General features: G+C 36.8%; 2 protein-coding genes across 18 annotated transcripts in view; both read right to left on the reverse strand.

Moving 5' to 3' along the window:
* Positions 1-17281, reverse strand: part of LOC149044025 (uncharacterized) — a 55865-nt gene that overhangs the window by 4361 nt on the left and 34223 nt on the right. The window lies entirely within an intron of this gene.
* Positions 4213-15366, reverse strand: LOC149044026 (uncharacterized). Its single transcript, XM_089209089.1, has 7 exons — positions 15193-15366; positions 14656-14997; positions 11537-11800; positions 10952-11070; positions 10137-10201; positions 9700-9836; positions 4213-4351 (listed from the first exon to the last, which is right to left on the reverse strand). The coding sequence occupies exons 1-7, from the start codon at positions 15332-15334 to the stop codon at positions 4242-4244; spliced, it is 1179 nt and encodes a 392-aa protein (XP_089065215.1). The 5' UTR covers positions 15335-15366; the 3' UTR covers positions 4213-4241.

Below are 17281 nucleotides of genomic sequence, written 5' to 3' on the forward strand. Positions count from 1 at the left end.
TCATTAGAGATATTTGCATGGTAAAAAAGCAACAACATACTAACTAACGACGATTTTAAAAACTAAAATTCTAATTTTTTAATTTCAACAAGGTTGCTCCTCGCCTGTGACCGTAATGTTTGTAACGAGATAACCTGAAAAAGAGAAAGCAGTCATTCACAAGATAAGAATTTCTAGAAGAAACAATAGCTTTGGCAAGAAGCAAACAGCTGTGGTAAGGGTAGTTTTGTCTAAGAAAAGATGACAAAAGAAACGAGTTTGTCTAGCATTTTCACAGTGCCCTTTGTTAAGGGTACAGATGGAAAATTCATTGAATATACATGTATTTAGGCAAGTATTGGTACGTCAAAATCAAGATTTATAATGATTTATAATAAAGATATTAATAAATACCATAATTTCTGTTGTAAGCACGCCATTTCTATCAATTTAAAAGTTACATTTTCTCTCACCTGTAGACGTAACGTTTGTGAAGGGGGTAACTACATTAACTCAGCCTAGGCCGGTCCCAAGCCTGGATGGAGGAGGGTTGGGCAAGAGGCTGAAAACTACGACATAGATATCCTCGAAATAAGTGAAGCCCGATGGAGAAGAAGAGGGAAAGGAAAACTAGTTTTAGGCCTCACCATACTCTATTTGGGCAGAGAAGACGACTGGCACACGGAAGCAGTCGCCATGATCATAAGTAGGAAAGTAGAAAAACACTCATTGAATGCCAGCAAACAAGACCAAGATTGCTTAATGCTCGCTACAGCTCAAAGTACACCAAACTGACAGCGAGGTATAGAAAAAGAAGACCCCCTACTATGAACACTTTTGGGCAGCGACAGAAGAAGTGCCAACATATGACATGCTTTTAATTGTTTGTGACCTGAACGACAGACAAGAAGACAACACAGGCAGAGACCCGGGATCGGGGTACACGGTGTAAGAACAATGAATGACAATGGGGAAAGATTGGATAACTTTTATGAAGAGATCAAACCTAGAAGTAGCAGGCGTCCTTTTTCACCGCAAGAATAATCACACGTTTACATGGACATCACCTGATGTCAGAGACTACAAAGGAGTTGATGTCGTTAGTGACCACGCCCTAGTAATAAGAGTTTTCTCGGTCAAACTGCTAAAGACCAGAATGCAACTAGCAAGCTGATGTCAGTATCAGCAAAAATCCAACGACGGATTTAGCAACAATGACGTGTTCGTGAAATACCAGAAGAGAAACGCCATCTTGTTAAGGAGAAGGAGAAACTCACAAAGTGGAAGGAGCACTTTGATAGCCCCCTGAATAGATGTGAACCATTGGAAATAGATGAAATCCCTGTGGCAGACGAATACTTGGAAATATTGGCCAAACCACTTACCCTAGTAGAGACACATAGAGGCACGAAGAGGAGAGATCTTAACTAAGCTAATATACACGCTTTAAAATTGTAAACAGAAAATCGTATGTGCTTTTGTTTTATTATAATTAAAGTTCTCGTGATAATAACGTCTCTCACAAGCGAGCAAGCCGAGCATGCAAAAGATATTATCAACACTCAAAGAAAATATGTGCATTCATGCGAGTAATATAAAAAAACATCCTTTATACACTTGAATATGTGTAACCCATTTAGCTTGAAAAAACCCCTAGTTTTGATAATAGCTTATCTGTAAACAGTACAGAGTTATGAGATAAGTTTGTAATTTCTCATGCACAAACGGAAAAATAGAATCTAGTTGTCAGGTAGCACAGGCCTTACTTGGATTCAAATCAAGTTCACGGCTCACTGTGAATGACCCAAACTTTCCATCTTTGATTTCATCTTCGAGTGGTTTCAAAGGATCAAGAACAGATCTTTCAAACTTGAGCTCTACTTCAGCAACAACACTACCGGAGCTATACCTAGGAAAAAACTCACTGTTCAAAGTTTTTTGCATAATAGCAAATGGTTAATACTTATTGATCTTGTCCATGAACGTCACTCTACTGAATATTAATTTTTCAAAAACTAAACATGATGGATACCTAAAAATGTTTGAATACATGTCGATTACCTCTATACTGTAACTAAATCCTGAAATATCAGCAGAGGACCATTTCCTTTTCTCAAAACATTTTTTTCACAAATGCCTACACTGAGCACTCCTGTGAATCTTGACACTTACCTTAAATCAACAAGACCCACTGTGTACAGTTGTTTTCCAGGATTTTTTGTGTAGACAGAAGAAATCTTAAACAATTATAAGAACAACAGTTATATTAAATGCTAAAAATGCTTAAACGTACAATTTAAATGTTCATGCAGAGTGAGAAAGCCTTGATCTCATCTGCTCATATGAGTACATAATTTTAGGCTCACAGCACTTCTCCAATTAGATGGGTAAAACTTACAAATTTCTAATGTAAATCTACTCCCTTAATCTGTAATAAATTCAAGGCTATTGGGATCTGATCTCTGAATGTCATTAGACTTGAACAGAGGACAAGAGAAAAATCAAATCGAAAAACTCAAAGATTTATTCCATGTGACCCTGCTTTGGAAGTAATGAAAGTGTACAGGTATCCTATTGTGGCAGTTAAAAACAGTATCTCTCCTCACGTTTTACTTGTAACTATCAAATGTAAGAAACCAAAAATTGAAATCCAAGTATCTAAATTTAATTTTAAGTTAGATGTACTTTGCCTTAAAAGAAGAGCATCAAGTCTACTAGTTCCCACAGGTTTGTCAGCTAATTTATTACAGTTCAAAAGTCTACTCTTCTTGTAACTCAAAAATCCTTGTAACTCATAGTCAAGGAAAACTCTTTACTGAATGCTGAATGAAGAGCAGAGCTATGAAAAGAATTTTTTTTCAATCATTACTACAAAGATTAATGCTGCCATCTTAAATGGATAAAAAGATACTAATAAGTCAGCCAGTAGTGGAAGAGAGGAATTACAAGGCATTTTATACTCAAACATCAATAATTTGCAAATCACCACTCAAAGGTGAACAGATTAGATAAAAGGAGGTTTCTACTTAATAAAGGCAACAGGATACTTACTTCTGATAAAAACTTTGACTCCAATATTTTGAACTCAATTGACTCTCTGTTATTTAAGGCTGAAGTCCAATCTTCACTCAGTAATGTTATTCCAATGCTCCTATTTAAACAATCATTACCTAAAGTGAGATGAACAAAAATTAGCATGCATTAATAGATATTATTAGTTAAATGTTGTTGACCATTGCTGATTATTGAACATATTGCATGGCCACCCCTGGCAATAAAGTGAAAAAAAAACTACAGCATGTTTTGGAAACAGGTGAAATTGCTGTTTTTTATTGAACTTCACACTTTGACCTCAAGGTTAATCATATATAGGAAACAATTGGATATTCAGTTTGCCCTTTGAGATGGGGTTAAACTGCAACTTAACATTGGCTTCATGCAAAGGCAGGAGTAAGGAAAAATGTTGTGCCTAGCAAACTTGCCTCTCTCAGCAATGTCAAACATGCAAATCAGTTTATCATTATTATAAATCAAAAAGAAAGTAGTGTCTCAAATTGTGACCGGCTGGTTGCCAAAGCCACTGAAAATGGACTGTTGGCAACAAGACTTTCAATAACATACAGTTGCCACTTTTATTCATTTATTTATTATTTTTTTTGCTTTAACCATTTTATACCCTCAACTGGTGATTTTTTTTATGAGTTGAAGAATGTTCTGAAGGGAACATTTTTCAAACCCTACTCGTTTGGTCACCAAATTGTTAAAATTAGCCATTTAAAAAAAGCTTATCGACTGATAATTCACGCCCACATAACACACCTAGCTTTGATCTCTGTTAAAGTAAGTGCATAAATACTAAAAAAACAAAACTGTTTCACAGAGACAGACACCTTTATGCTTGGCACTAAGACAATCTAACAAAAATATAGTATTGACATCTCCACAGGAGAGAAAGTAAATACTTTTTCTCTAGATCATGCTAATTCCATGCCATTGTGCCATTTTGCAGTTCAACATGAATCATAACACCATTGTGTCTGTCTAAAATCAAAGCATAAACAATTTACAAATGCATTGCTGTTAAATCAAATAAACAGGACAGACTACTTACATCTTATGCCAACAATACTGACACTGGTGGCATCTCCGTATCCATTACTAGCTGTACATCTGTATGATCCTACATCCCCCAACTTCACATTGAACAAATAAAGCTGGTAACCTGTCACATAAAACCTATCCACAGGAATGCCATCTTTTGTCTAAGAAATATTGGGAAGAGGGTCACCAGATGCATTACAGGTCAAAGTATGGTTTTTTCTGATGGCAAGTAAAGGCTTTGGCTCTGGTGGGTAAGTAATTTCTGGAGGAACTGTGAAATAACCATTAAAGATAAATACATTGTATCTAGATTTTGCGATATCATCACAGTTGTTGCATAATACAATGTAGTAATTAAAAATACAATTGCCTCATTTAATAATCATTACTTAAAGTACCTGAACATGGCCCCTGGGGCAATTACTAATGAATGTACTCATAGTAATGAGGCAATGATGATCAGTTATAGTTACAGTAATTGTAACAGTAACTGAATACTAGTTGTTTTGAAGTTATTCATTGTTACCTATGATCTGTGAGAGTACAGACACAGCTGACTTTGATTAAGAAAACCATGTCCTCTACATACATGTAACTAACACTTCCCACAAAGTTTTTGCAATTCAGAGCTGTTCACAAGCAAGGATAAAGGACAAAAAAGAAGAGTTCACTCTGACTTAAGAAGTAGAAGTACTTTAACCTCATTTCAACCAGAGCTAATCTTCCTCTGGTCCTTCATGAGGACCTTTGAGGATCCTCTTGAGGATCTTCATGAGGATCTTCAAAATTCTTGTTAAGATCTTCAAGGATCCTTCATTTTCTAGCCAAGATCTTCAAGGATCTTTGATTTTCTAGGCAAGATCTTCAAGGATCTTTGATTTTCTTGCCAAGATCTTCAAGGATCTTTGATTTTCTTGCCAAGATCTTCAAGGATCTTTGATTTTCTTGCCAAGATCTTCAAGGATCTTTGACTTTCTTGCCAAGATCTTCAAGGATCTTTCATTTTCCTGTCAAGATCCTTGAAGATCTTGTCTGGATCTTCAAAGATCTTTACATGAACTTTGAAGATCCTTTAAAGATCTTTGAAAATTCTTGAGGATTTTCTAAATTCTTGTTAAGATCTTTGAGGATCTCTCATTTTCTTGCCAAGATCTTCAAGGATCTTGTTGAAAATTTTGAAGATCCTTAAAGATCTTGGAAAGAAAATAAAAGATCCTTAAAGATCTTGGCAAGAAATTGAAAGATCTTTGAAGATCCTGGCAAAAAAAAAGAAAGACCCTTGAAGATTTTGATGGCCAAATTAAAGATCTTTGCAAAGGATTTGAAGATCCTTAAAGATCTTGACAAGAATGTCAGTGATCCTTGAAGATCCTGGCAAGGAAATGGAAGATCATTGAAGATCTTAGCAAGAATGTTATAGAACCTTCGAAATTTTGACAAGAAAACAAGTATACTTAAATCCTCATACTAAGTTAAAAAGAAAAATTGAACCAAACATAAAAAAATGAATCTATAAAACTTTTTTTTATTGTTAAACGAGAATTACCCATCCTTTTCTAGTAGGACTACTTCTACACTATTTCTGTTCAAACTTTAGGTTAGTACTAAGATTTTCATTTTCCAAAAAATCTGGCAACAGTCCAGCTCAAAGATAAGAAGACCAAAATATATGTGTTAAACTTGTCTAGGACTAGACTATGACCAGACTCAGACTACTCTTACAGAGGGGGTAAACATGAAAAAAAGGCAAACAAGAGTACTTCAATGACTATATTTCTGAACCATATTAACCTATATACCAAAGGAAAGCTTAGGAATCACACATACTGAATATAACTAATATGTTGCCCTAAACTAATTTGTTATTTGACATCAGATCAATTTGTCCACCACATGGTGTGAAAAACCTAGGTATACTTGAGAAAAGATAACTGCACAAAGATTGCACGAAATCAAGTGTTTTTAGTGTCAAAACAAAGTACTAGGGTCGTTCTTTTAGATGAGCTAAGGAACTTTTTGGAGTCGTTTGTATCATGGGCACAGTGCCTGTTCAAAGTTCACCGAGATTATTAGGTGAGTTATTCCACAATATCTTACTTAAAATTCAGCTTATGGAGAAACTGTCAGCTTATCCATCTCAACTCAGTAAGAGGATACAGCCTTGAAAACTTCAGATTAATTGAACTAATACATCCTGAGGTACAAAATAAGTGTTTTCGGGAATTCATATGACAACCTCTAAAAGAGCTTTTTAAGTTGGTTACACAGAACCAAGTAAATTCACACCTTCTTCAGAAACTTGTCCTTCAGTGAGCGTCGAGGAGAATCTCTCTAGATCGATAAGCCTTTATCCTTGTCCCTGTAACACATCATTTGCATCCTCACTCTCCAAGAGCTCAGAGCAAGAATCATTAGGCGAGGATGGTATCCAGACAACTCGCCCCCTGGACAATTAGCCCCAGACGACTAGCCCCCAGTCTCTGGACGATTAGCCCCCAGTCTCTGGACGATTAGCCCCCAGTATTTGGACAATTAGCCCCCAGTCTCTGGACTATTAGCCCCCAACCCACCAACCTTGAAATAAACTATGTTCTTGCCCTTTACTTTTTACGAACGTTTCCTTATCATATATTATGAGATAAACAATGCTCTTGTTATTTGCTTTTTACGAACATTTCTCTGCCATGCGTGTTAAATTATACAGTAAACTACGTTCTTGCTGTCTTGTTGTTTGCTTGTTATGAACGTTTCTCTGCCGTGCGTATCGAATTATAAAGTGAACTGTGTTCTTTCTGTTTATATATTCTACAAAAATGAATTGTGTTCTTTCTGTTTACATACTTTATGAATGTTTCTCCGTCATGTTGTTTAAATAGGAAAGGAAAGAAACCAGGGACGAAACTTCGAAACTTTAACTTATTGGTGACTACTTGTTAATGTCAATCGGTGTTTATTTCAAACTCGCCACGCGAATTGTGCGAACTTTTACTAATTTTTATTCGTTTGTTTATTGAAAACCCACGCGCAATGTGCTATGGCGAAAGGTACAATCTCAAACTGTTAAATCCTTGATTGCTCAAACAAATCGACTTTAGTCTAGCTATAGTTAGAAGTGTTAAAAGGGTTCACTCCTAAAGCTCGTAACGATGTCTTATTCACTATTATAACTCTAAATAATTTCATTTCTCGGGCTTTTCTCGAATTTTCTGAAATCTAGAACCACGGATAACAAATACAAATTTCTCGAATTTTCTGAAATCTAGAACCACAGATAACAAATACAAATTCACACAATGTTCAAAACGAAACTAGTTTAACCGTTAAACTAGCTAGAGTCTAGCTAACAAAATATTAAATTTCGCTTTTCTTTGATAGGTACAAGGGCTTGGACTCCAGGATGCCTACAGAAATGACCACGGCACCCACCAGCTAATAAGGCAACTGATGGCTTTATCGTACCTCCCTGCTGACAAGATCGAACGCAGATTCCGTCGACTCCAGCAGCAAGCAGCTGTCAGACCCTTGCAGGATTTCTGCAGTTACATAGATGAAAACTGGATAATCAGTCAGACCTTCCCGCCACAGAACTGGAGCATGTTCCTAGAAGCGGTCAGAACGAATAACGACCTAGAGGGTTGGTACAATGGACTGAACCAGCGCGCCAAAGGACGATCACAGCTGCCCCTGTACATCCTGATCCAGGTACTTCACCGGGAAGCTACACTGGTCAGCATGCAGATACGTCTGGTTTCAGACAAAAAGCTGAAGAGACATCAGCGGTCAAGCTACCACACATTGCAGAGAAGACTCTTCGACCTCTGGAGTCAATACGAAGACGGCCTAAGGAATTCAAAGGAGCTTCCGGAGGCCTGTGCTCACCTCGTACAACCCATGTAATTTAAATTGAGTAAATGTTAATAAAGATAGACATTCACAAAAAAAGGGCTCCTTTAGGAGCCACAAACTCATAAAAGTCAATGACCAACAGATGAACGTAACTTCTCCTTTACATAAACTAAGACTGGCGGCTATTTGTCCAGGGACTGGAGGCTAATCGTTCAAAGACTGGGGGCTAATCGTCCAGAGACTGGGGGCTAATCGTCTGGGGCTAATTGTCCAGGGGGCGAGTTGTCTGACATTCGGCGAGGATGGCATCTTCATTTTCTTTCCAGAAGTACCAATGAATTCTTTTGATTCAGCCTCAGAGTCAGAGCAATCGCAAGACCTGCTTGGAGTTTGATTGACGATTGCAGTTGTTTCTGAACTCCAGAAAACGCCTTTCCGTTACTTTTATTTCTGTGTACATTTTCCCCTTAGTTCCGACCATTGTCGATGATATTTGCTGTAACAACGAGCTTCTTATGTTTTTATGCGACCATTAAAAATCTCGGCGTGTATAAATTCCTATCCCATAATGCAAAATCCTATTTACTGTCATGTAAGTTGTCACAAAGTTTCCCTAAAGCCTCAAGCATGGCGTTGCTATGCGGTAACCTTCATTACACTTATTGCACAATAAGTTTCTGCGAAAATTCCTTGTTGTGTCATTATCCACATCAAATTCAAAAAGGATCCTTGCAAAGAGCTGTACAAAATCATGAAATGAATCTTTTAAAGATATTTGGAAGATCCTTTTCAATTCCTTGAGGATCTTGAAGGATTGTAGAACAGATCGTGCAAAGATCTTGACTAGGATCCTTGTAACTCCTGATCAAATTCTTAAGGATCTTAGCAAAGATCTTAGCAGGATCCCTGAAAGGTTCTTTTGAAGGTCTTTAAAAGATCTTCATTAAATCCTTGAGGATCCTGAAGGATCCTTGAAAAGATCCTGCAAAGATCTTGACTTAAGGATCCTTGTAAGATCCTGATCAAATTCCTAAGGATCCTGGCAAAGATCTTTACAGGATCCTTGAAAGGATCTTTTGTAGGTCTTTAAAAGATCCTCATTAAATCCTTGAGGATCTTGAAGGATCCTTGAAAAGATCTTGCAAAGATCTTGAGTAGGATCCTTGTAAGATCCTGATCAAATCCTTAAGGATCCTTGCAAAGATCTTAATAGGATCCTTGAAAGGATCTTTGGAAGGTCTTTAATGTTTACAGTGCATTGATTTATTGCATTTGATTTATTTAGCTTTAATCCTCATTAAATCCTCGAGGATCTTGAAAGATCCTCAAAAAGATCCTGCAAAGATCTTGACTAGGATCCTTGCAAGATCCTGATTAAATCCTTAAGGATCCTTACAAAGATCTTGAAAGGATCTTTGAGAGGATCTTTTAAGGGTCTTTGAAAGATCCTTGATAAATCCTTGAGGATCTTGAAGGATCCTTGAAAAGAACTTTGCGAGGATCCTTATGAGGATCTTTGTAATATCCTTTGAGGATCTCAACAAACCTTTTTGCTTACAAAGATCTTTGAGGATCTTTTACAGATCCTTTAAAGATCTTTTAAAGATCCTTGTCCTTAAGGATCTTTGGCAGGTCTTTGTCAATCCTTGAAGATCCTCAAAGATCCTGTGAGGTTTTTCACCAGGTTTAAACAATACAGGCTTCAGAGTAAGTTTGTAACTTTCTGTAATCATGGCAAAGTAGAATCTACTTGTCAGGTGGACCAGGCCTTACTTGGATTCAAATCAAGTTCCCTGTTAACTCTGAATGCCCCAAGCTTTCCATCTTTGATTTCATCTTCCAGTGGTTTCAAAGGGTCAGTGACAGATTTACCAAACTTCATCTCTACTTTAGCAATGACACTACCAGATCTATCAGTAAAAAAGAGAAACTTGTTGATCAAAGCTGTTTGCACAATGACAAGTGGTTGATACTTTTTCATCTCCTCCATGACATCATTCCACCAAACTTCAATTCCTTAACTCTAACATTATTAAATCTCAAGTAATTATTGTTTGTATACAAATCAATGCACTGTAAACAGTAAACTTCAACTAATTCCTGAACTAACCATGGAGTTTGTGATACAAACTAAATTCTGCATTCGTCCTCTTCAAAAACAAATGTTATCAAAATATGAATACCTTGAGCACTCTAAAATTAAAAGTTACCTGAAATCAACAACAGCAACTGTGTACAATTCTTTTACAGGACTTTTGGTGTAAACCTTAGATATCTTAAACACAAGGAAGAGAGTTATGTTATTTTACAAGGAACAAAAATGCCAAAATGTGCTATTCAAAAATATATACATGTAAAGTGCATGCAGAACACAAAAATTTCATTCGTCTGTGTGCCTGAAAGAGCAATTTTTGGTTTGCTTCACAGGTGTAAAATTTACATCATCATATTTCTAATACAGATACATGTATGTGTAAATGCACCATTGTTGGTGCTGAAAAAAAAATTCATAACCACATTGACCAATCCACTCTCCCAGACTAAATTTGGAATAAATTCAAGGCTATTATAATCTGATCTCCTGGTTCAGAATCATAAATCAAGTAAATAAGGTACACAGAATGTACCTACATTGTATACTTAGTAAAATTCAAATTAAATTTTCCTCTAAAGAAAAGCAAAAAAAAAAAAAAAAAAAGGAGCACAAATATGCACATGCATTTTAAGTTGTTTGTATTCAAGTTAAACTCTTCACTCAATATTAAATGAGATGCAGGATAATGAAAAGCAATTTCTCCAATTATTTTTCCTTGGTAGTCATCTTAAATGAATGGAAAGGAAGCTAAGTCAGTCCAAGCAGTACTGGACAAAAGAAATTACAGGGTATCTGTACTCAAACATCAAAAATTTGCAAATTACCACTGTATGACAAACATAAAACATGTGTATTGGTACACATACATGTAAAAAAAAAATCTTGACCTTCCATGGTCACCCATTGTATTTAACTCTACAAAATACTTACTTCTGATAACAAATTTGCCTGCAATGTTTTGAACTCGATTGACTCTCTGTTATTCAAAGCTGACTTCCAAGTTTCACTCTTTAATGTTATTCCAACAGTCTTAATTTCACACTCATTACCTTTGGTATATGAAAAAAAGAGAGAAAATAAGCAATAATTTAAGGTTACTCCAAAACTATATCTAAGCAGGACTATTTTTTCCTATTTCATGTTTTCAATCAAATTAAATTAAGTCAAATAACTAATCTTTCATCATCCAAAAGTTCAGTTCAGATCTTGAAATGCATGGGGAAAAGGGTACTTTTATATTTTAGGAAAATGATAAACCATCAAGTTGTCATGATTTCTGGAAGACTTGTACTCAAAAACCTTTTCAAAGTAAAAAGCTGCAAGCAGGTGATCCTATTTCATCTCAGCTTTGTTTCTACTTGAGATTGAAAGCAATAGTTTTCAAAATACAGTGTAGAAAAGTCCATTTTATCATGAAACAAAGCCAAATATATACCACATTTACTATATAACTGGTGATTGTTGACATGCTGTAATCAGAAGATCAGCTTTGAATATACAGGACAGACAACTTACATTTTACGCCAGCTATACTGACATTAGAGGCATAGACTCCATATCCATTACTAGCTGTACATCGGTATGATCCTACATCCTTCAACTTCACATCAGTCAAATGAAGCTTGTAACCTGTCACATTAAACTCTTCAGCTGGGATTCCATCTTTTGTCCATGTAATCTTTGGCAAAGGGTCACCAGATGCATTGCAGGTCAGATTGTAGTTTTTTCCAATGGTAAGTAAAGGCCTTGGTTCTGGTGGGATAGTTATTTCTGGAGGCACTGGGAATAACAATTTAAGATATACATTTAGATTGCGTGAAATTATCACGATTATTACATGGTATAAAATATACATACATTTCTGAGAAACTGCCATATCAAAGGCAGAGCGATCATCAAGAGAATGGTGTAAATAAAAATGGGGAGACAAGAGTTCAGCCATCTAATAACTACTGAGGAAAATTCTTGTAAATAATATTAGTAATGCTAACATTTATTCAACTGATACCTGCATACACATATTATGTTGTTAAGTGAGAGATGCATGGAACAGAAAGTCTGTAATCAAGCCCTTGATGGGTCAATGTACTGTAAACTTAAACAAGACAATTTACCCTTGCAGTGCCTCTCTCCACCCAAGGGTGTAAATAAGTACCAGTCAAGAGAAACCTGAAAAATACTGGGCTAATCCAACAACCCAATGGCATTCTCTCCCTGGGGTTAGGAAGTTTCTTTGAAAATTCAGTTCACTAAAAACCCCATGAACAATCCCTTAGTAAAAGCTCTGACTACTGTCAGTAAATATGCATGTCCTTCCAAGCAATCATTAATTCAAACGTTTCACGAAGCACCCTGAGTAGGACTGTGGGAGTTACGATGGGTTAAACATCATGTGAATAAATCAACTTACTACATCATGAGGAAAACACAGCCTGCTATTAACGCAAATTTCAATAAACAAAAGACATTCAAATTTTCCGAGTCAACGGTCGCGTACCTTCAAGCGAGCAATGAAAAACGATAAAAGATTGTTTAGTGCTTGTGTTTTTTTTATGACCTTACAAGTCGATAACTACTTGAATGTTGTAAGCAGTAAATGAGCCATTCAGGTGTAAATATTCAACGCGAGATGACTCATGCAAAACTGACATACATGGGAGTAATGAACAATACAGGCCGATTGGCTGTTAATATTTAGCAATGATGGTTTCGAGAGTCGTTACTCGTTCTCTATCGAAAGTGTGGATCAGAATACCTTAGTGAACATCAGAATACCTTAGTGAACATAATACAACAAAATCACACCAAATGGTTTTCAAGAAATTTTTTCCTCATGAATATTGTTGCAAAAGCAAGAACAAAATCGTGCATGTACACTTTACATGTATATTGGTTGCACAATTCGCATTAACATAACCCAAGCGTGAGCTTAACTTCCAGTCTTCATCACAGAAATACAACTTCAAGCAGCAAAAAAAGGAAAAACAAAATTAAACATAACATTCAATTCACAGGAATTTCAGTCATTCCTAGTGTCTCATGAAACAATAATTACGTCAATCGCGGCTAAAAAGTAACAAGCCGTTTGAAACACTGAAAGTACAATTGCGTTGAAACCGTGTCGTTATAGATGGTACAATGATTTTGCATTTATAAAATAAGCTTATCATTCCCTGTAAAAAAAAGTTTGAATTAAAATAATTTCACGCAAAGAGAGAGAGGCTTATATTTAACAAATAGAGAAGCCTTGACTGTGCTCTGTTCTGTTATAAAGCACGCAGGAAGCGGCTAGAGCACGAAAGAAGTGTAGGGAGAAACACGAGACGTAGTCGAGTGTTTCTTCCCACTGCTTGAGTGCTCTAGCCGCTTCCTAAGTGCTTTATAACAGAACAGAGCACAGTCAAGGCTTCTCTATTTGTTTTATAACAAAGAATCCGTTAAATTCCCCATGTATTACTTTCAATTTTCAAAACAAACTTTATTTCCAAAGCGAAGAACAGTGTCGTCAGCATGCTCTATACTCTCATAGAGCACGCTACAATAAGCCAATCAGAATCCCTGTTAGAATGGTTCAGATAATCTGATTGGCTGTACAAGACTAAAGCTGTCAAAAGTGTCAAACCATCAAAGTTCAAAAACCATCAAAGTTCACACTCTGCGATAGTTTACAAACTAAAATAATTCGGCAGGTCGAATTTAACGCTTTTGCCTGAAGTTTTTAATTCAGAATCTTGAAGTGAAATGTTCAGTAAACTTCAGCCGAATTATGGCTCATAAAAACACGCGAGTTTTTTAACATGACAAGGTAGAAAACAAACTGTTCAAGGCGAGTGTTTTTTAAATGAACGACAGCCGAATTCAGCGGAACATGAAGATCGCTCGGGATGACAGCGCCGCAAAACTCGGCTGCAGTGACTGAAGTGACTTTCCACTCAACACATTGGAAAGGATATCGGAGCGAGCTCTTATTTTTTCACTCGAAGAGCGGCATGATAAGTGAGCCGCGATGGACTTCAGCATGATCATATTTGCTCAGACACCGTCATGATTAGTATGAATTTTAACAATTATGCCAGTTTGGTTATATTTTTCATCATTTCTGTTTTGTTCTGTTCTGTTTTTGAACTCTGAACTTTATATACTATACGAGTGTTTGCTGTGTTTGATTTTCATTACCTTACGTAAGCTTGCAATCTAACTGAGCGTGAAAATCTTTAAAACTCGGAATGTCTATATTGTTTTTCCTTTGAGGATTTTCGTATCTGCCCACGTTTTAATAACATAAATAACGGCGCCTGGTATGTTTACAAACCTTTCTTTGGTTCTTCTGTTACTACTTGCCGGCTCGCTTGTTCCGAAATTTCACTTTCAATTATCGGAAAAAAGCTAAAAAGAAGTCCCGGAAAAGGTCGAACATGGTACAATTTGGCAGATGGCGTGACAGCTTTAGCTCAGTTCTATGCTCTATACTCTCATAGAGCACGCTCTTTCAACCAATGACAGCGCGCGTTATATCCGAACTTTATTATAAATAAAGTTTGGTACGTTACCATTAAACACAATTAAGTTATTGACGTACGAAGTAACTACAAGACAAAGTGTATCAAAGAATTTCATAAAACAGCTTCACTTACCAAACACTTTGATAGAAACTGCGTGTGTCTCCCTCCCTTTGGCATTAGAATCCAGCAAAAAAAGACTGTAGGTATATTCCTCACCTCCTTTCACGTTCTTAAGTATTAGTGTAGCAGGAAGCCGAGCAACGAATTCTTCTGTGTCGCTCGGCTCGAACGCATTCCCATTCTTGCTTGTTGATATTTGTGTAAATTTTTCACCAGCTTTCTGTCTCCAAAACTGAACGAAATACTGACTTGGTGCATCAGAATACCGCCATTCAAGTTTGACTTGGCTGCTGTTTACTCCAAGCACCACAATAGTGGGATTGGAAGGTTTTTGGCTGATTCTGAATGCCGACTCTGAAGAAGCAAAACAGACGAAGTTGAGCTAAATTTCAACACATCACACGTAACTCTAATAACTTTGAAGATCATTCAATCAGAAAATTTAAAGAAGTGTTTAGGTACGTCAAATTATTTTAGAGCAGTTTAGAGCCTTATCTCAAATGGCAAACTAAAGTAACATCTCGATATTCTTAACTCAATGTACATTACCTGACTTCTGAATTATGGAGCAGAGTAAAAGCGTGGCCAAAACCCATCGAAAAACACCAGTAAGAAAAAGATCCATTATCCTTTCACTCAACTGAAGAAACATACAAGGAACGTCAGTTGTATTTTTGATGAATGATATCATGGGACGCCAACGCCAAGCGAAAACCTTTAATCGAGCCCAGTCTTCCACCGGATTAAGGTGTTCAAAGAGTCTAAGCCCGATTCACCCCCAAACGAGAGAGAGAATTGCATTATTGTGCAAACAACAAGCCAAAAATTTAAATGCAGCAATGGATATCTGCTTGATATCTACCCGTTTGTCCTCGTCTATCGTAAAGGAAGCTATTTTTTTGTGTGAAACAGAAGAAGGTGTTGGTGCCGAAGAATACAATTAAAGATCCCTCTAGCTCAGTCGTGAGTGGAAAAGAGGATTGAAGCAAAGAGACAAATAATAGAAATTGAGTCCTCGAGCCCTTGCATACTTTCTTCCTGCTTGAAAGTATCACAGTCCTTTTCGTTATTTCCAATTTCATAACAATGAAACGGCTTTTTCAACCGCCATAATATTGGGAAAAACAAATGTTATACGATGTCACGCAACCAGCGACAATCTCCCCCCCCCCCCCCCCCCGCAAATAAAAAGGAAAAAAGAAAACATGAAATTGTTTAAAAAAAAAAAACCCCAAAAAAAACAACAGCAACTCGTCAAGAGACTCCACGGTAAGCGAGGTCTATTACCAAGTTCATATGACATGCGTCCTGCATACTGCTAGGATCATGTGTCCCATTGTTTCTCTTGTATACCACTAAAACATTGTTTTAGCCCACAATATCAGATCTATTAGCGTTGCTGTAGATTTGAATTAAAATTAAGCTTCTTCAAAACTGTAGAGAACTTAAATTCACTTGAAAATTAAAGTCGCATGATATATCGTGGTTCCTTCTCATTCTCTATTACTTATTTTGAATTATTGTTGACAAAAAACTGCATTCTCGCGCTCTCGAGGGTCTCAATGGGGTGATGGCTTTTACGGCTATCGATTAAAATTTTGGCCAATTTCCGGCTAACGGTTAACACCTTTCCATTGTTTCCACCAGATATATTTTTTACGGTTAACTTTTTTTACGACTAACGGTTAAAATTTGTCAATTTTTACGTCTAACGGCTAAATAGTTTGGCCGTTTTACGGCTAACGGTTAACCCCATTGAGACCCTCGCTCTCGTGGCTCCCTTCGCTCCCCTCGAAAGCACAACCGATGTAAGGTCTTAATGGCCAATATATACTCACGTTTTCAGACCAGGTCGGCTCAAAAAACCATAACGGTAGTGGCATCATCGTCTGCAGGGTAACACACCCCTTTCCACCCCAAAGAACAATATATGAAATACTGACTAATTCATTCATTCAGTTGTTCATTATTCAATTTAATCTGAAAAAATTTCTTAAAGTAAAACTTCAAGTAGAGTGTTTAAGTTATTTAGACCACCAAATGGATTCAAAGGAAAACGGCAACTTCATTTTGAAACCGTGTAAGAGAAACGAAACGAACCCCAACATCTTGAAGTTTCTGTTTCCAGTAACATATGAAAAATTAAAGGCAAAACGGACACTAACGGTTATCCGTTCGAACGGGTAACTCGTTCGTTATCCATTTGTCATCCGTTCGAACGCCTAAAAAAATCCGTTTAAAGCGTTCGACAAACCGTTCGAACGGTTTGCATATCCGTTCGAAATACGTTAGCATCCGTACGAAGTATTGCGACATCCGTTCGAACGGTTTCAATTAACATTTGGTTCATACATCAGCGTGCGTTCATCGAGATATGAAGCACGCGGGAAGTTTGGAGAGCACGAAAGATGCGTAAGAGTAACTCTAGCTTCTTGAGTGCTCTCCAAACTTCCCAAGTGCTTCATATCTCGATGAACGCACAGCTGACGTATGAACCAATTGTTTTATAACATTTTCAACACGATGGAAATTTTTTTTTTCTCGAGGGATTTGTTTGCTGACCTCATGAGCGTGCACAATAGGAATGTGAAGCACGCTCGCGCAATTGAATTTGGTTACACAAATTTACTAGCTATGT

Source organism: Pocillopora damicornis, chromosome 6 (assembly GCF_964200805.1).
Source record: "Pocillopora damicornis chromosome 6, jaPocDami1.2, whole genome shotgun sequence".
Lineage (NCBI taxonomy): Eukaryota > Metazoa > Cnidaria > Anthozoa > Scleractinia > Pocilloporidae > Pocillopora > Pocillopora damicornis.